This window comes from Lepidochelys olivacea (assembly GCF_965140295.1).
Source record: "Lepidochelys olivacea isolate rLepOli2 genome assembly, chromosome: 3".
NCBI classification, from domain to species: Eukaryota; Metazoa; Chordata; order Testudines; family Cheloniidae; genus Lepidochelys; species Lepidochelys olivacea.
Genome location: NC_140413.1, coordinates 116,266,588 through 116,287,804, shown reverse-complemented (window position 1 = coordinate 116,287,804; position 21,217 = coordinate 116,266,588). Strand labels below are relative to the sequence as shown.

Sequence of the window (21,217 nt, the reverse complement as noted above, 5' to 3'; positions counted from 1 at the left end):
TGAGTGTTGCATTTTTTTTAAAGTTCCCGTCATCACATGACCTCATTTCCATGGTATGCACCATCTGGAGATTTTCATCCTGTTTTAGTAACAGGAGAAAAAGAGAGAGAGCTTCCCCTTTCCTCTGCTTTAAGATAAAGCATATAGAATTTGCTGCAAATTAGGAATTGTATGTGAGTGTGACATATTCTTCCCTTTTGTCAGTATCATACAGAGATGTGGCTTTCACAGTGCTTTTCCGGTTTCACTGCATAGCTTGCTCCTTTGTGGTTTAGCTGTGCAGTGAGATGCTGCCTGACTTGTTCTCTAGCACAATCAACATCCTGCCTTGCAGCTTGTGCTGTTGCTAGTATCCTGGCTTGAGACACAGCTGTGATTTTTATTGGCTGGCCTCGGAGAGGTAGCCTGCCACTTAACAGAAGCTGAATTGCTATTAGTTAGTTTTGTGGCCTTTATATCCTGCATGTGACCCACTGAATAAAAAATGTTTCCTCAGGAGCTGGCACAGAAGATTAAAGGATACCAGGAGCAAATAGCCTCTTTGAATTCCAAGTGCAAGATGCTAACAATGAAAGCCAAACATGCCACTATGCTGTTGACAGTGACAGAAGTGGAAGGGCTTTCAGAAGGAATGGAGGAGCTGGACTCAGAACTCCTCCCAACACACTCAGCTCATCCCTCTGTGGTTATGGTAAGAACTGAATCGGTATCATTACTGTTATTTAGGTGCTACTCTCTTTTGTGCTGTTCAAATGCTACCATACAGCCAATTGCCACAATACACATTGTATGCTTTGCTTTACTGACATGCTTTGGGAGTTGTGGGTGTAGAACGAACTACAACTTCTTATTTGTGCATTTGTGTCACCCCCACTTTCTAAGCCAACAGATAAGGAATGAAGTTGTTTATGAGGATAACAGAAATCAGTCTGTTAAAAGGAAAATAATATTTAAGGCTCTCTCTTACCTTTCAGGATGTGTGCTGAGTTGTTTTGTCAGTGCACCACAACAAACATTGAAAAAGCACTGAATTGAATGACAAAAGGGGCCGGGGGGATGCAGAGTCAAATGTATTCTACAGCATGTTTTTTATACCCCGGATTTTTTTGAACATTTTTTTATTAAATATGCTTCAGTAATTGACATTGTTATTACTATATCCTCGCATTTATAAAGGCTGAATACATATATACATGCTGAAGTTCCTACTTTATTTTGCTCAGTCCATGTGCAAATATAACCCCCACTGATGTCAGTGGGAGTCATGTCTGAGAAGGACTGAGTAAAAATGGAGTGAGGACTTCAGGATTTGTCCCTATATTAAAACCTTAGAAAAGCAAAACTGAGATGTAACTACTATAGTATATTGTGGCTTTTTTTATCTGGATCCAATTCTGCTTTGCAACATTCTTTCCTTCATCATTTAACTAGGCCTGAAAGGTAAAGTGTTGAGGGCAGTAGTTCTGGCTATTTGCAGCATTACTCTGTGGCTTTCAATAACTTCTCCTAATGCACTGTGTGTGTTACCCTCTAACTTATTTTTGATGTGTTGGCTGTAGAAACTTTTTAAAATTCCCTAGCATACAGGAGATGGCCAACATCTCAGTAACAAAGTATTAGCAGTAAATACCACTGCTTGCCTGTTGCTTTCCTGAACTTTTAATATAGCAATTCTAAGGGGCTTGGAGGAAGCAGCGGTCCTTAAACTGTGTCTTGGTAATTCCAACATTGTGTTAATTTTCTTATTTTGGTCTATATCTAATGCAAATGTTTACTGAGATGATTGACTGATCTTCTTCCTGTCCTTTGGGGTTGCATTTCCTGTGACAGATGACTGCTGGTCGCTGTCACACACTACTCTCACCTGTCACTGAGGAGTCTGGGGAGGAGGGAACCAACAGTGAGATTTCTTCTCCACCTGCCTGTCGCTCTCCTTCACCTGTGGCTAATACAGATGCTTCTGTTAACCAGGTACCTGCCTCTTGGCATTCATTCCATTGTGATCTCTGGAAAGATGCATGGTCCCATTCTGTGTACTCTGTGGTTGATTCCTTCTTCAGAAAATTTGTGCTGATTTTCTTTACATGTTGGGCACACAACTTCAGTGTCCCATCCCATGAATTGAGAATGGTCATCAAGCATAATCAGGACCTGGCTTCTGAATACATAAGTTACAAATACTGTGCAAGAAGCTTAAAGCATATCAATTTGGTACCCTTTGTCATTGGCAAAAAAAGACTCAATAAGTTGGTTACTTTTTAAACAAATGTTGAGTGAGCATTAGACAGTCTTTCTAATTCATTGGTGCCTCCGTTGCATTTATAGCATGGTTTTGTTTTCAAAATAGTACACATGATGGCATCCAGCATTCTGAGAGAATGCAATTTTGTACTTCATGTGGTGAAACATTACATTGTTTGTGTCTGTCTGACTTGTGTCATTGTCCAACTGATGGCAAAGTTCAAAGTCTTCCATTGGTTCAGCTATTCAGATATCAACTGTGATCTGTTTTGTGGGGGATTGTGTTCATTCTACACTTTGGGTCAAATTCTGTTTTCAATTATAACTGTTCAAACCCCGTGAAATCACTGGGGTCACATCTGTAAACTGAGAGTAGAACTGAGACTTCTGGTACTCATGTGACCAGGTGTACAGCACACTTGTTTTTCTTGGTAGGAGGGTTTATTGTTTGTGCTTTCAATATCATGTATGTAGATGCATATATACAGTGCATACAAGTTGTATGAGTAGTCTCAACTCCATTGACTTCAACATCTGATTTTTGTTCCTTGTGTCTCAACAGTGTTTTTCTTTATTGTTTTTGTGGCTAAGTATTTCTAGAGTTGAGTAACTGAAGAAGTGAAGCTTTCCTTGACCATGTATTTCTTTAAGTTCAGTACCAAAGAAATACAATGATGTTGTTTTATCTTTTTAAGTATAGTTATGGTATTTGCTAAAACTCTAAGCTTCCCACAATTTCTTTCAAAGGTGCATGTGGTTCTAAAGTTATTGCTAAATTATAAAATGATTCTGCTGTACTGGCTAAGACAAGAACAAACATAAAAATAAGGCAATTATCACTGACAAGCCATATGAAGAAAGAAAGGCAAACAAAGGGATTTAATAATCCAGGAGCTTTCTAAAGTCATATTACACTATACAATAGGATAGTTCCCAGTGAAGCTTGCCTGCAGTGGAAAAGCCGTTCCATTATTCAGCAGAAGACTCTTGAGGCCATGTTAATGAAACAAACAGTGAAACATCTACAAGGATAGATAATGAACACAATGCAATTGGTAATGAACACAATGGAATTCAATGTCAGCTCACTAAAATTCTCTTTTAAGAATGAAAATCAGGTTAGCAACATAGACAACTCAAAGAACGACGAAAGTCCATTGAGAACTTCTGTTACCTCAAGAATTGGAGTAAGAAGTACAAACCTAAGTAGAACCTAACTTAGTAGGCAGAAAATATATTTACACAGTGTCTTTCACAAAATGTCACTTAGCCCTTAAAAGCAGTACAATTATTGAGGATGTCAGGATAGACAAAAGCATAAGCAGTCATAGGGTTCTTCAGTCTGGTCATGAATGTTGAAACAAACTGAATGATCTAAGCAGTAAAAGGAGGAAAGTTCCACCATCAAGTGGGTTATTTACAAAATGGTTAGGTTCCTATTCACATGAGATTATAACCTAAACAAGCTAAATAATCTTGCCAGTTCAGATCATAAGAAATGTCTAGGAATGTACAAGGAGAGAAGATAGGCTAAGTATGCCGGAGTGCAGCAATTCTGGTCCTTAAATGTAAGTAAAATAATTTTATAGTCCATGCAAAACTTACAGGGAGCTAAAGTAAAGATTTTTAAATCAGAGTAATGTGCTAAGGGAGCAGTGATCCTGGGAGAATGTGATCTGCTGCATCTTAGAAACTGAGCAGGAACTCCAGGAAATTGTAATAATCTACTTGAAAGAAATGAAGGCTTTTATCGAATAATTCTAAGGGCTTGTCTACGTGGTGATTTAGTTTGTACTCGAGGGGCGTAAATTCTAGTTCGCGCTCTTGAGCTTTGTGGATTCTGCTAGTGTGCACTAAAAGTTCCGTAGTGCTGTTTGAATTGTGACTACATTTACACACATGAGGGAACTTTTAATGCATGCCAGCAGGATCCATTCAGACCATTTAGTGTGTAACATGCTAGTGTGCACTAGAATATCCACCTCTTCAGTGTGGATTGACATACCATGTAGACATACCATGCAGACGAGGTCTAAATCTTTCTGATCAACACTATATGGGGTAGAAAGGGGCTAATTTTAGTTGTTGAACACCATGTAATTTTCTTTTAAATATTACTAGAAATATTTAGTCCAGAGGAAACATGAAATGGTAGGTCAACTCTAACTGACTGTTTCTCTTACAGCTCCCACTATTTTAGTCCCAGATATTCTTTTACATATCTCAGTGGACACCATGACAAAGACCAAGGAAAATAATCACAATTATTAATCATGGTTATATTATTATTAAAGAAAGAAAAAGAGACAGGCCAATTATAAATATTAAGAATCTTAAATCCAATTAAATTCCACTAAATTTCTCAGTTTACCAAGGTTTAGCCCCTGTTTCTGCTCCAGGAACACATGGTCTAACCATGCAAGTGATTAACAGGAGAAACTGTTAATATTTTATGTTACAACAGCAATTTCATATCCCCAAAAAATCATAACAAGAGTTTAAATCTAATCCCTTGGCTGTGACTTAGTTAACCTTCTCTCACCATCAATGTTCAAGTCTTGGAGATTTTCCTTGAGTTAGTTTCTTCTTGAATATTCTCTGTTTTTCTTATCTGTCTGTGGCAGCTTGCTGGTAGAGATGGACTGGATGAGCTGTGGAGTGTTTGGTGTCAAAGGAGGGTAGCATGGGAAGTGTGCCTGTGGTGGTCACTTCAGTTTTTTATACACTTCTTCTTCCTATTTTAATGAAATTATAGGAAAACACACCTCTTTCTGCCTTGTTTAGATGCAGGGTTGGTTGCTGTTACACTTTCACTGGCTCTGTGCCTTTGGGGTTGGCTTAGGTGACACCTTCAGTTCCTGAGTATGCAGTCTGCCTAATGAATATGCAACATTCTTTAATTGCCTTTGATCTTCTTATGGTGGGAAAGTGTCAAATAACTGTTAAAGTTAGTTTTAACTTCATTTATTGAATCCATTCTCTGCGATATTCTTTCAATTTTATTAAATTTTGACAGGAAATTAAATTCTGTTTTCAAAAAGTCCAGACACTCCTTATATACAAGGTTTTAATTCTCAGAACAGTCTTTTAAAAATTTAAATAACTCCTACAAAGTCTTCTTTTTAATAATTAAAAAAATTGACTCTTATAACAATTTTTGGAGAGATGATTCTTATCTTCCAGAGTTGGAGGAGGGATTTCATGTACATTGCCAGAATTAATTAATTCCCTTTTCTGTACATAAATGGCTTCCTGCATTAGTAATTTGTTTAGCAAGGTCCTTAGATTCCATGTTGGTACATCAAGTTTTTTACCATTTATATAGCAGTGATATTAGAAGCTTTGCATTTACTAACATATGCATTTCACAGAAGTGTTTGCCATTTTAACATTTAAGAAACAAACAAAAGTATAAAATCTCTCTAACTACACGTGTTTTTTTTCTAAAGCTTTAAAACACAAGAAGGATTTTTCTTTGGAAATAAATGGTTCATGAAACAACAAACTATGTAAAACATTTACGTTTTAGGAAAACGAACGCAGGGTAGTGTTGTCAGAACAATAAATCCAAAGTTAAAGAGGGCTTATTGTTCTGACAACACCACGCTGCATTCGTTTTCCTAAAACATAAATATTTTACATAGTTCGTTGTTTCGGGAACCACGCTCCTTAGAATTATAATTGTTTAAACTGCTTTTAAATATTTTGTACAAAGCACAAATTTCAGTAATCACTATATCTTTTAAATATAGCACAAGTGAAAATAATATAAAGTTAAAGCAAGGTAAATTTTAAAACACAGCTTTTCTGAATTTGCATAAACACTCTTAGGGTAATAAAATCTTCTTATCCGTAAAGCCATGTTTATCTTCCTTGACATTTGCTTGTCCTTGGGAGCTAAGGTGGAAGCCTCCCCAAATTTCTTTGGCTAGGTTGAATATTTAAAATAGTTTAATAAACAAAAATATGTGCATGTCAGGTACTTTTCTCCAAGCATCATATGTATGAAAGTAATTATAAATATATTCACTAAAGGCACAGGCAAGTTTAATGCTAAAATTAATAATAATTTTACATCAATATTGAGGTCTCTCCCCTACAACTATCAGCCTGGAGATATTTCGTAGTTGGTTAAATAAGGTTTTAGCAATAGCTCGATGGGTGAGAGAGAGAGAGATTTTCCAGTGCATCTTAAGGAAGTAAACATCCAGGCTTTTTTAGCTTAAAGATGGAATCCTTTTAAATGGAGAAGTGTAGGTAAGAGCACTCACTGCAGCACCATCTAGGGCAGTGTTTCTCAACAACCAGTCTATGGACTGGCACCGGTCACTGAGACCTCCCTGAAGCAGTTTAGGAAGGCAGCTAGTCCGGTCCATGGTGTCAAAAAGATTGAGAAACACTGGTCTAGGTCTACCATCTAGAGCTGCTGTCCTACTTTAGTAGTAGTTAATTACTGCCCCTCACTGTGAACAGTACGGAGTGGGTGCACCCCAGTGGAATCATTGAACACTGGATACATTTTCTACATCAGGAAATGTTGTTGTGTTTCAGGAGAGGCATGATGTCTCTCTAACAGCCAGCATAGAGGGAGTGTGCCTGCTGTGCTACCTCTTATAACGGTATAGTGTGCCACCCCCGTCCTTGGTCAGTCAGCCAGCTTGCTGAGGATAGCTTATGCCCAAGGCACTTGGAAGGAATACTATGCAGCTGTGCTGGTACCGGACAGGAAGTTTCTTGGTACCCTCCCCCTGATTATGGAAGAGTCCTATAGACCAGTGGCTCTCAACCTTTCCAGACTAGTGTACCCCTTTCAGGAGTCTGATTTGTTTTGCGTACCCCAAGTTTCACCTCACTTAAAAATTACTCGCTTTCAAAATCAGACACAAAATATAGAAGTGTTACAACACACTGTTACTGAAAAATTGCTTACTTTCTCATTTATACCATATAATTATAAAATAAATCCATTGGAATATAAATATTGTACTTACATTTCTATGTATAGTATATAGGGCAGTATAAACAAGTCATTGTATCAAATTTTAGTTTGTATTGACTTCAGTAGTGCATTTTATGTAGCTTGCTGTTAAACAAGGCAAATATCTAGATGAGTTGATGTACCCCCTGGAAGACCTTTTCCTACTCTCAGGGGTACATGTACCCCTGGTTGAGAACAGCTATAGAATGTAATTGCCACCTTATAGAATTAAATACAGAATCTTCCCCCCACCACACACACACAAGAGTAGAACTCTATAGGATGTTTCAGTTTAACATATAGAGGGAAGATAATTCTGTATTTGTTTCTACAAATGTTTTGAGTAATTTCTATAGATCCTACTTAAGTTTCTGTAATGGTCCCTTGGTCTCATCCCTATTAAATGTCATGGGCTTTTTACAAAAGGGGTACTTTTTCACACCTGCATGGTGCCAACCACAATCTGGCCCCAAAGGGTCTGTTTGATTGTGGATTCAGTTTTATAAAGTTAAGGGAGATCCCTTGCTAAAATGCTACAAACTACTGGTGAAAATAGAAACAAGATCATGTCTCATTCTGGAGTGCGATCCTGACCAGTGAAGAGTTGTATCGCTTCTTACCCTGTAACCCCTTGCTACTGTGGCTCTCTGCCTGGGACACCCACAGTCAGCAAGAAGCATCATGATTATTAAGCTGATGTTGGGGGTTTTTCTTTCATTTACCATCAGTGATTATTTCAGTGTAATCACTGCATTGAAAACTGCATGCTTTTGCAAACAATTTAGATTTGCTATGTTACTGTATGCACTATGAAAGTCAAATAAAATTCAGTCTCCTGCTCTGTGTGGTTGGGGGGGGGGAGCATGCATTTTATATCTATGTATTAGGCAGCTCTGGTCCAATGCTTTGGATCCTGCCTGCAATACCACAGACTTCCACGGATCTCCACCAACCTTGGTTAACGAGTGGTAAGGTTACTCCACACTCTGTCTAGCCATAGATTTTCCCAGAAACATGTGTTCTGAAATGCCCAGCCTTTTCCTGGAACAATCAGAGGAACATTAAACTTTGTTGCTCCTTGAAGAATCGGCATTCAGGAGTTTGCTATTTTTTACTGGAGTTAACCAAACATTTCAGTTTAAACACTGTACTAGACTGTTTGGATTAAAAATAAAACACGTTTATTTAATTAAGAAGAGAGAAATTGTAAATGAGTACAAGCATAAGGTTTAGTCAGAAATGGTTACAAGAGAAATAAAGATAAAACTTTTTCAAGTAACTAAAACTTAACAAGCTGGACTTGGGTCTAGGGAAAATCCTCAACACACCTTTCCTTCAAGATGGCTGACCAAACTCCTGGATCAGGATCTAGCTCCCAAAGTCAAAGGGCTGGTACCTTTGTCTTCTTAAATGAAAGATAACTTGGAGTTTCTTGGCCTCTCTATTTTATAGTCCAGTGAATCTTTTGAAATTGATTCTTCTGAAGAATACCTCCAGATAAACGTCTATATCCAGCTGGAAGGTAGGCAAAATGGAGTGTGTCTTGAAGGAAGTTTCCTGATGATTATTCCTCTGCTGGAGATGTCTGCTAAAATGCAAATTTTTTTAGTTCTTGCTCCCTCCACTTCAAGTGAATGAACATTGTCAGTTTCCTCCCTGCTGTGATAATGTGAGGTTTGCCTCTGCCACTTGTTAGCTTGATGAGTTTGTTTACACGACATGTAAATACATTCTCATTGTCTTTCAAAATACTATGGAAGTAACTCCTAGGTGGGGGAAACCACATGTTTTTTCCTAGGCTCGGGAAATTTCTGCTTGGTTGGCAAACACATGTTAAGAATTATAATTTCAGTTTATGTCCATAACTTTGCATCAGTTGCTTGCATCTACATTACACGAAGATGTTGTTAAGCAGTGAGTCATGAGCGTTTCATTGACACCTTGCACTACCCTATCAGATAGATTTCAGGACATTAAAGAAGTGCAGTACACTTGAACTGGTTAAGCCAGCTCAGGTATTCACCAGATACCTGGGTGCCTTGAACTGGTTAAGCCAGCTCTGTTCATCACCAGATACCTGGGTGCCTTTTGTCCTCTGCCTTTGGGTTGTTCTTAATATCCTAGATCATGAGCATAACAATGGCAATGCCAAGATACTACTTTTAATAGACCACAATAGAAGTGTATAAATACTAAAAAGCTGTCCCAAAACCTAGGATTGTGGTAAATTGACACTTGTATGTTTAAAAAAAAAATCAGTTGCTCACTAAATGCAGCAGCCTTTAGGGCTGCTCTAAAGAGATCAGAACCAAGGAGAACAACACCAAAAATATTAAATATGGGTGTAAGCATAATGTGTTAAACCCCCAAAGGATTTTAAAAGTTCTTGTGGTGTACAATATATCTGCAGTAGATAGCAGTCCTTCATGCAGTTTGTTTTGAAACATGAAGAAATTAAGCAAATAGTTTGTTCCTCATCAGCTCAGTTCTGTGAGGTGCCCAACTCCTAGTGAAGCAAGTGGGAGTGGAGGATCCTCAGCACTGGATTCAAAGTACTCCACACCTCATGAGAGTCTGTCCTAATATTGTGTGTATGTTATTCATAAAGAGAATCTTACTTCAATTGGTCTTTTGTTTGTATGTCTGTGATATAAACACAGACCACATATCAGCATGCTAGCATGCACTGCAACTATGAAGGAGGAAGCAATTACAGAAAGCCTCTTTTGGCTTGAAGTTTCTCATACTTATTTTTTATTCAAAGACTTTTTTTTCATTTGGCGCAATTTTTTTAGATATAGTGAGGCAGTGCTTGAACTGGGAAAGCTGAAGGGTTGACACGCACCCATTCTGGCCACAGTTGCTCTTGTAATTCCAGCACCAACAATGGGCCACAGTTAACATTTTTCTCTCCCTGTCCAGGACTTAGTTAACAAACCTTCGTCACCTCCCACCCTCATGAAATCTAGACAACAGCAGTAACAGCCCTTTTCAGATATGTTAAGAAACCAAAATATCCCCTCCACCCTTAAATAGGGGAAACAACATAAGGAAGCATAAGTGCTGCTCTTGCTTTTGGACAGTTTCCATAGAGGAAAAAGGAGGTTGTGTTAGACTTCCATCCCTGTGCAGTGAAAGAATTTTATATATAAAGCACACCAAAAATACACACTAACTGGAAAACCCTGCCAAGACTGATGTGCTTACCTCTTTCTCTCCTTCCTTCCCACCTCTCTGTCACTACTGAGATCTGACAACAGCAACTGCCGCACTGTGAACGCGCAAAATTTACTGAAAGGGGGGAAAGGACTGGTTCAGTTCAGTTTTCCCTTTCCATCCTCCCTTATCTTTAACTGCAAGTCCTTCATCCTGGAACAATCATTAGGAAGTGTCAGAAATAAGTCAGATGTCAGGGCTATACAGATAGGCAGGAAGGTTCAGTGGAGACCTGGGTTCAAGTCCCTGCTCCGCCACAGACTTCCTGTGTGAAGCTAGGCAAGTCACATAGTAACTTTGTTCCCCATCTGTAAAATGGGGATAGTATTTCCCTATATCACAGGGTGTTGTGAGGCTAAATGCATTAAAAGATTGTGAGGCTATAGAAATGGGGGCCTGTAAGGACCTTAGCTGGACAGATCTCATCTCCCTGACAGGAGAGAAGATATGATGACTACTTACCCAGTACAAGCATAGGTGGCAAAGTCAGGACCTCAGTTATTTTGAAGTGACTTTGACTCAGCTATGCTTGTTCCCTGTATTATAATAACTTTCCACAAACATTTGAACAATTTTGTTTTTCTAGCATGTTTACTAGAATGTTTCAGAGGCACATATCTGGTACTCCTGGGAGAATTCTGCACCACTGCGCATCGCAGAATTAATGGTCCCAGCAAATTTTAATCTTTCCCTGTAGAAAAATTGATTCATGTGCCCCTCCTCAGCAGCAGTAGGGGGTGTACGTCCGGTTTGGGCATTGGGATAAGTAGGGGAGGCATAAACATGACCTCAAGAGGCAGGGACGGGCTCTCTCTTTCCTTCTTGCTTGCAGAGCTGGGGAGGGGCAGGGCTGGGGACTCCCCAGCTTCTGGCTCCTACCGTACCCTGGGCTTTAGCTGTTAGTCCCAGCTGGACTGTGGGGGACGGGACTTTCTTTTTCCCTGCACAGGCCACTCCTGGGGCCGGGGCAGACCTCTCCTGGGGTACTTCCCCTGGCTGCAGGAAGTTCTGCACACACACTCTGCTTCTTGCTCCTGTTGGTCCCCAGCAGTGAGGGAAGGATTCACTTACTGTATGGGGAGCTGCCTCCCCCATCTGCCCAACCTCCATACAGCCAAACTCCCCACTCCCTGCTGAGTCCCATCCCCATGCATCCGGACCCCCCCCCCGACCATCCCCCACTAAGACCCCTACACTTGAATCCCCACCCTGCCTAGCCCCACCCTCTTGTCCCTGGACAACCCCAATGAGCCCCACACATACATCTGGACCCCCACCCCACTGAGTCCCAACCAGCTGCCCCCAGACCCCCAACCCACCAAGCCCCACTAGCCCAGCACCCAGAACCCTGCACTGAGCCCCCAGAGGCTCCCCCACTTATCCCCCTGCACCCAGATCCCCCTGCCGAGTCCCACCCCCCTACCCAGATCCCGCCCTGCTGAGCCCCAACCACCTTCACGTGGACCCCCCTACAGAGTCCCATTCTCCCGGCTCCCGGACCCCCCATTGAGCAGCCCACACCCAGATTGCCACACACAGAACCTTCTCCCCCCCACTAAGCCCCTCCACACTTGGATCAACCTGGCAGGATCCTGCTTTTCCCCACACCTGGATCAGGGGGGCCCGGAGGTGCGTGCGTGCAACACTCTGTCCCTCTTGCTCTCTGTGAAGCCAGATAGATGTGCTAATATGCCAAGTAAGGAATCTGTTTGTCAAAAAACATTTCTTGAATCTTGTGTGTCTGTATTGTTACAGACATGCTTGCTGACAGGTATTTTGAAATAAATTACCAAAATAATTGAAAATGGTGAATATGTTGTGTTATTCTGACAAATAAAATGTGCAGAATTTTGCAGAATTTTAAAATATTTTGTGCAGAATTTCCTCAGGAGTAATCTGGCATGTAACAACTAAGCAACACTGAATAAATTTAGAATGTTGAGTGTAATTTACTAGCAGCAAATTTTTTCACGATCAGTCCATACAGCAAAAACTTTTTGGAAGAAAATGTCTAATATCTTTGAATGATGAATAAATTTGAGAAAATTCCTGTCCCCCAAAATTTATGATCTAATGGCCCAGTCCTGCCACACTTAATGCCAGTGAGGACTGCCGAATCAAGGCCCAGCTAAAACAAAAAACTATTTATTGTTCAGCATTTCATTGAGTACCGAAGAGCACTTCCAGACACAGAGTATGTAGACGTAGCCATTACATTCAGTTGCATCATTGGAACTACCACTAAAGCAAGCCACATTTATGTTAGAAAGTTGCAGAAAGGCTGTTGTTTACCAAATGAAACAATTAGGTTGTTTGTATATTAAAAACTCCCATTTGTTCATATAGTGAGCGAGGAGTTGGGAAATGTTCAATTTTAAAGAAATAATAAAGCCAGTTTTAAACTTAGGAAACCACAAATGTCCATTTTTACTTATTTCTTTATTTGCTTATCCGTAATTCAAGAAAGGACTAAACCATTTGTTTTAGGTTAAAAAATAAATTGTTCCCATGTGAAAATCTTGCATGCCAAGTTTCTTCTTGAGCTTTGTAATATGTGAGCCAGCAATACATGAATTCCTAACTGGTCAGGAAGTATTTGAAATTCTTATGAGGGAAAGAAGGAAGGCATTTTAAACTCTTCTTGCAACGTTCTGTGATTTTTCTTTTTTACTGTTGTTCACAGCCAGTTACACTGTCTGCTCTGCTTGCACTAGGTGCCGCATACCCTGTAGAGCACAGAGGACTACCTGGGGGTGGTGGTGTGGCAAATTGTCACAATCAAAGTGGGTTGACATTTAACAATAGGTAGGCGTGATTGGTTTCATTTTCCTGAGCGGAGCCTCAGCTTCCCAAAGTTTAGGAAAGGATATGCTCACACAATGTGGAGGAGTCTGGATTGCTTGTTTGACTGATTCGCTTCCTATCTTTCTAACCACTCCTTCAGCATCTCCCTTGGTGACTCCTCCTCTCTTCTCTCTTTCTGTCACAGTCCCTTGGGGCGATGTTCTTTGCCACTTCTACCCCTTATTCCTGAGTGATTGCATCCACTCTCATAGCTTTGACTGGCATCTCCCCACATTTGACTCCCAATTCTAGCGCTCCAAGCCTGACCTTTCCCCCTCTGTTCAGACATGAGTTGCTCTCCTGGCCTTTAGCTCAAAGACAATAAGGCAAAAACACATCATGTTCTCTCCCAAGTGCTCCCTTTTCCACTGTGGTAGAGCTCCAAACCATATGTCAGTAGTTTTGCTTAAACCACTGTGCACCACATTTTAACGTCGGTATGTTTTTGTTTTTTTAAAAAAAGAAAAAATAAGACAAATCATGGTCTTGGATGTCCATAGATTTATACCCTAGAGTAGCTGTTAAGAGAATATAATTACAGCAAGGTGATATATCTTTTGTTTTGAAAGTGCAATGTTGTGCTTCATGCTCGTAGGACATTGCTTATTACCAAGCCTTATCTGCTGAACAGTTGCAGACAGAAGCTGCCAAGATTCAGCCCAGCACATCATCCACTCAGGAGTTCTCTGAGCCGGGCTTAGAGTCAGCCACCAGTGCCAAATTGGATGATTTGCAGCGTTCTTGGGAAACACTGAAGAATGTGGTAAGTCCTTTAATGTAGAGGTATCAAAACTGATCTGTGGTATATGCATTTCATAGGAATAAAATGGAAACAACTCATTTAACCTCGAAGGTGCAGCTCTACATAATACTCCTCAACACTTTTTAACCTAAATGTTGGCATTCATGCGGCAACAAGAACTGTCAGTTCCACTTGTTCTGCATATATATGATGCATGAACAGTGTTCTGCATATATACGATGAAGGCAGGCTGTGGCCAGAGTGAGGGAAATGGACTAAACAGAGAACACACAAGGGCATGATTTGCATAGGTACTTCTGATTCACTAGTGGTGTGGAAATAGGTTTCTGAACAGTAGAGGCTGAACTTTGAAGGGAACTCTGCGGCTGAGTGTCTGTACTCTAGAGCTTAGCAGGGAGTGCATGTGGGGAAGCCCTATTCTCTCCATCACCTCCTTTGGGGCTTATTATTATTTATTTGTAACATGTAGATGCCCCAATGAGGAATTGGGGCCCCTTTTTGCTAAGCAGTGCACATGCTTATAATGCAAAGATAGCCCCTACCTCAAAGAACTGACACTCTAAGTCTGAGAGACAATGGGTGAACACAGCAAACAGACAGGGAATGTATGATTGTGTGCGGTATGATGGCCAGTGGTCACAGCATACTAGCTGTCAGCCCATTTTCAAGTGTTTTGTTGGCAGCATGGCAAAGGTGAGTTTTGAGGAGAGATTTGTGGAGACTCTGGTTCAATTAACAACTGTGCCAAAGCCAGGTTCAATATTATTGCTATTTTTGCTGGACATTCTGGCGTTTTCCCTACTTACTTGCACTTAGAGAGGGGGCAGGTGTTTGTACACATTACTTGCAGTTGGTCTATATTCTGCCGTTTTCCCTACTTATTTGCCCTATTTTTTGAAAGTCTGTTGCAAAATAAGGCCATTTGTAAGCCCAAAAATGTAAGTAAGTCATAAATGAGGATAGCTCCCTCTAGAAACACCAGTTGTGATTAATGTCCAAATTCTCCTTTGGTAGTTCTGTGACTAAAGGTATACGGTTCCAAAAGAGGCCTGAGTAAAGGTGAGCATGTACCATCTAAAGTGACTTTCTAAGCATGCTAAGCAAAAAATTTCTTTCAGTCTGTTCTAAGCCCACAAGGACTTTATTCCAACTATGAATTGAAATAACCCTGCACAAAAATCCACACATTTTGTATGGGATGGCAGAGAAAGTCCAGGGATCCTGTTTTTGAGGATATGTCTGCACTACATTCAGAGGTATGATAGTAGCTCATGTAGGCATACCCAGGCTAGCTTTGATCTAGCTAGTGCAGTTAAATATAGCAGTGAGAACACAGTGCCATGAACCTTGGCACACGTGAGGAACACGAGTACAAACCCAGGGTTTCTGGCAGGTTTATACAGCTCACACGAAAGCCCATGCTGCCTCGTCTTCACCGCTATGTTTAGTGGCCCCAGCTGGATTAAAGCTAGTGCGAGTTTGCCTACCCAGGCTGTAGTCACACCTCTGATTGCAAGGTAGGCATATCCTGAGAGGTACTGGATCAACCTGACATATTTGTGCACACCGGCAAAGCCCAGTTATCCAGTAATGTACAAAATAGCCCATCCTATACACTTTTTTTCCCCAGAGGTTCACTTACGTGGTATTAATCCTAATTCTTGCTAGAGACAGAGTAGCTATTATGTGGAATGTGGAACCATGCCTGTAGCAATTTATGCACATGGCATGTTTGTGTACATACAGCCCAGAATGTGGCAGGAGAAATGTGCTTAGTTGTCACCCTTTTATTAAAATATGGGGGGTTAGGCATAGAAACTAGAATTTGGCCAACAGTGACTAAACATCCTTAGTATGACTGTTTTGCTATATAATTTATATTCTTAAAAACTGGTATTGCAGACCAAGCTCTTGGCTTAGTGTCCCATGAAAACCATGGATGTAGGAGGGAGAAGAGAGGAGTGAGCAAAAACTTACTTCAGGAGACAGAATATCTGCTTACAGCTTTCTTTCTTCTTTAGATCAGTGAAAAGCAGCGCACCCTCTATGAAGCTCTTGAACGCCAGCAAAAATACCAAGACTCACTCCAGTCCATATCCACAAAAATGGAGACCATTGAGGTGAAGCTGAACGAAAGTTTGGAACCTGGCAAGAGCCCAGAGAGCCAGATGGCTGCACATCAGGTAAAAAAGCTAAGTAGCTACAGCTTTTGTTGAATTAGATGGCTGTATTATTCCTCACGGAATGCTTCACAAAAGCATGCAGGCTGATGGAAACGTTGTTTAAAATGTAAATTTTTTATTTAGGAAAGAGCTCCCTGAAGATTGCTCCACCTCTTGAACTCCCCACTGTTATGGAGATAGTACAAGATTTACAAAGTGTCTCAAAAAAGAGAGAGGGGCTAGACCATCGTTTTCAGCAAAGCTTATGGGCCAAATTCTGTGCTAATTAACACCCCATGTAATGCCTCTGAATTCACTGGAATGGCATGGTGTGTCAGTCAGCACAGCATTTGGCCAGTCACAATGTTTAAATTTGCCAGTTAAGGGAAGAGACGACTATAACTAGTTTTGGTGCATTTTAATCTGTTTCATTCTGATCTTTGGCTTGTTATAAGCACAGATGAGGGTCATCTTAGGAAATGAGTCTCTGAAATAATAAGACTGTAAAATAGCCATTTTGTTCTGATAGCCACACAACAGATCTTCCTCCGTGCATGTTTCTAACCTTGACACAAGTGATAAGAGCACAGGGAAAGCAAAATAATAGAGTTGAAATCTCCCATGTAGATCTCAGAGTAGTATTTTTCCCTGAGCATATACTACTTTACTGTCAGAGCAATGGGTTATACCAGTATTTTCACTTTTGACTCATTTTATCAGGGTTCGTACTCAGTTGCTTAAAGCTTCAAATTAAAATCTGGAAAATTTCCATGCCATAGAAATCTGGATGGCCTGTGCCACCTGGAGATATTTGCACTCACAAGTGAGCAAAGTCCATAGGGTGGGAGGGAAGATGATGCCAGAGAGGAACCACTTGTCCCACCCCTTCATGTGGGAAGGAGGAAGATGCAGTGTCCCATCCACCTATTCATTATATTTTAAAATGGGTTCGATTTAGCCTTTTAAAATTATTTATCCCAAGGAAAAAAATGATGGGCCTAATTTTCTGCCCACACTTAATCCACCCTCCTTTTTTGTGCTCACAAAGTCGTTGTACACGCAGTTTGCTATTTAGACATGCCTTTGACTGGGACTGTTTATCAATTTGTTAGATATATAAATTACATAATTTGCACCCCCAAATAATTGTGGGAACAAAATTGCACAGGCACATGTGGATGCAGAAAGGTTGCAAAAATCTGTACCCAGACGTTCTTCTGGGCTGCATATGTTTTCTACCCATGTTCTTACAAAAATAACATAATAGAAAATTGAACTCCCATTGTAATGAAAAACCCTTCCAGTATGTCCTGTTAGTGAACAGTATTCAAACTGCACACTTCAGAAAATTAAAACTAGACTCAACAAAATACTAGTTCAAAATGTGACAACCTGCCTGTTTAACAGCTACTGTATCTGAATGTTCCAGGTACTTCAGGGACTCCAGTCAAATACTGAATTCAGTGTAAGCCTTGGTCCTGATCTCCAAAGCAATCCATGAGTTAGTGTCAAGCGATCTGAAGGGCCACCTTTCCCTTCAATGGGAGTTTTGTGGAATTAAGGAACACCGAATTTGGTTCTTTGTAATTAGAGCCAAACAGTTCTGGATCTGAAGCATCCATGCAGAGGGGCTGGCAAGAGACCATCCCCTACTGATTGCCTGGAAGATGTGTTCTAAAATGGGAATGATAGAAGGAAGTCCCTATGCAGCATGCAGGCTTCTTCTGAATGTTCATGTCTCTGGGTGGATGTTTTCAGTTCCATCTTAAAACCAAAACCCACTATAATTTTAGGTGAATTGAGTTTTCTAGTTGAACCCATGTCACAACCATATTTCAAATAATATTGTCTTCTCTGTCTGTTATAGACACCCTCTTGTACAACCTTAAATGTTTGCTGTGGAGCTCAAGCTCTCTTATAAAATTTCCTACAGATTTGCTAATAATTATATACTTGAAATCCCTTTAGCCCATGTAATGATCCCCGAATAAGCATAGAAATGAAAGCTCCAATTGTTCTAGTCCCTTGATCTTGAAGAGTAAAATATGATAAACTGCATTGCAGTGAGTTCTGTTTTAACACATTTGCACTCACTTGGACCACTTCCATTTTAGTTTCTTATACCAGTATATGTTTCTTCACATTTTTTTCTCAATGAGAAATTAACCAATTTGTCTGTCTGCTCCCACCTTGAATAGGCTTTGATGGATGAGATTCTGATGTTACAAGATGAAATCAGTGAGCTTCAGACATCATTAGCAGAAGAACTGGTGTCAGAACCACTGGACACAGATGCTGCTGATCAGTTGGCTTTGCAGTCCACGCTCACTGTCCTGGCAGAGAGAATGGCCACTATTAGAATGAAAGCTTCGGGAAAACGACAACTGCTAGAGGTACAAGAGAACTTTGAAAGGATTTTTTGTTTCTTGCCCCACATTTCTGATTCTGAAAACTGTTTTTAGCATATTTAAATATACAAGGACTTTTTTCTTCCAAAGTCTTCAATTGCTGCAACATTCCACTCTGCTGATATCACAATGTGTACTTCAGTGCATGTAAAATGCTACACATGAGAGACCTTGTGCTAGCATACTCTTCTCTGGGTTTTTGTCATGTTGATAATTGTTTTTACTTTCCTCTTGTCCCCCAACCACCCAGCTTCTATCCTGATTGATCATCTTTTCCTCCTTCCCTTCTATTTTAGGTAATTCTCCCTAAACTTTAGTTCAGCTTCAGTCTGATTTCAGTTTTTTTCATTCTTTCACACTGAGAAACTTGCTCCAATCATCCCATTAACCAAACTGCCAGCCTGGTTCCCACCATAATCACAGTACTAGATATGTCTGTTTCCCTCCCATTAGCCAAAGCAACACCCAGAGATCCTTCCACTCTCAGGCAGTCCTTCTCCTTACCTGCTAATCAAAGCACCAACTTTATTCCTTCTGTCCCTTCTGCGTCCTCTGTGTATTAACTTCAGTATCAGCCAATTTCTCTTCTCCCATTTTTAGACAAACTCCCCATTCACTGAAGCAGAATTTCCACAAACATCCTCCCCTTTATTTGAGCATAAGCTTTCGTGAGCTGCAGCTCACTTCATCAGATGCATACTGTGGAAACTGCAGAAGACATTATATACACAGAGACCATGAAATAATACCTCCTCCCACCCCACTCTCCTGCTGGTAATAGCTTATCTAAAGTGATCACTCTCCTTACAATGTGTATGACAATCAAGTTGGGCCATTTCCAGCACAAATCCAGGTTTTCTCACCCTCCGCCCCCCCCCCCCCCAACCACACACACACAAACTCACTCTCCTGCTGGTAATAGCCCATCCAAAGTGACCACTCTCTGTACAATGTGTATGATAATCAAGGTGGGCCATTTCCAGCACAAATCCAGGTTTTCTCAAACCCCCCCCCCACACACACACACAAACTCACTCTCCTGCTGGTAATAGCTCATCCAAACTGACCACTCTCCTTACAATGTGTATGATAATCAAGGTGGGCCATTTCCAGCATAAATCCAAGTTTAACCAGAATGTCTGGGGTGGGGGGGGTAGGAAAAAACAAGGGGAAATAGGCTACCTTGCATAATGACTTAGCCACTCCCAGTCTCTATTTAAGCCTAAATTAATAGGATCCAATTTGCAAATGAATTCCAATTCAGCAGTTTCTCGGTGGAGTCTGGATTTGAAGTTTTTTTGTTTTAAAATAGCGACCTTCATGTCTGTAATTGCGTGACCAGAGAGATTGAAGTGTTTTCCGACTGGTTTATGAATGTTATAATTCTTGACATCTGATTTGTGTCCATTTACTCTTTTACGTAGAGACTGTCCAGTTTGACCAATGTACATGGCAGAGGGGCATTGCTGGCACATGATGGCATATAACCACACAACCACACAACAGAACCACTAAACCAGGAACCTATCCTTGCAACAAAGCCCGTGGCCAACTGTGCCCACATATCTATTCAGGGGACACCATCACAGGGCCTAATTACATCAGCCACACTATCAGAGGCTCGTTCACCTGCACATCCACCAATGTGATATCTGCCATCATGTGCCAGCAATGCCCCTCTGCCATGTACATTGGTCAAACTGGACAGTCAGTTTGGGGGGGAGGGGTGAGAAAACCTGGATTTGTGCTGGAAATGGCCCAACTTGATTATCATACACATTGTAAGGAGAGTGATCACTTTAGATAAGCTATTACCAGCAGGAGAGTGGGGTGGGAGGAGGTATTGTTTCATGGTCTCTGTGTATATAATGTCTTCTGCAGTTTCCACAGTATGCATCCGATGAAGTGAGCTGTAGCTCACAAAAGCTTATGCTCAAATAAATTGGTTAGTCTCTAAGGTGCCACAAGTACTCCTTTTCTTTTTTCGAATACAGACTAACACGGCTGTTACTCTGAATCCTCCCCTTTGACTCCTCACACTTCAAGTTGCTCTGAAAAAATTGCAATATAAAGTTTCAGATGTATTGTTCCTCAGTGATTTCCAGTTCAGAGCTGGCAGCCCTGAAACATCACTCTAGAATATCAGTGGCAAACAATGTTGTTTCCAGCTCACATATCACTGCCAGTAATAAAAATTGTTCAGGCTTTAGAAGCCTGGCCCTTGCAGGGATGACAAAAACCACACAACCAAAAAAAAAGGCATTGCCCACCCTGAATAAACGTGGATAGCAAATTGTGATCAGACCTCTGAAAAGCCCTATGTTTTAAAGTGCCTAAGATTTACAGAATGGATGAAGCTTCTTTCTCTAATCCATCCATGCTCTGTTGTCTTCATGGGATCGTCAAAGGAGTTGTACGTGTTAACTGGGGGGCAAAATGTAACTCTGTGATTGGAAGCAGTAAACTGTCATTTTTATCATTACATAAGCAGGTATGATTTTGAATGCCAACCGGAAGCAGAACTATTGTGTAATAAGGTGACGTTCTTCGTCACTGTTCAGAGTAGAACCACACTTTAAGGAATTGTTAGCCAATCATCCTTAAA

At 40.7% G+C, this 21,217-nt stretch overlaps 1 protein-coding gene across 1 annotated transcript in view; it reads left to right on the top strand.

Annotated features, from left to right (window-relative positions):
• Positions 1-21,217, top strand: part of SYNE1 (spectrin repeat containing nuclear envelope protein 1) — a 503,778-nt gene that overhangs the window by 340,071 nt on the left and 142,490 nt on the right. The window contains exons 91-95 of the mRNA XM_084624934.1: positions 497-691; positions 1,831-1,971; positions 13,875-14,042; positions 16,064-16,225; positions 18,403-18,597. Of these exons, the coding sequence (XP_084481060.1) occupies positions 497-691; positions 1,831-1,971; positions 13,875-14,042; positions 16,064-16,225; positions 18,403-18,597 (861 nt within the window). The remainder of the gene's footprint in view (positions 1-496; positions 692-1,830; positions 1,972-13,874; positions 14,043-16,063; positions 16,226-18,402; positions 18,598-21,217) is intronic.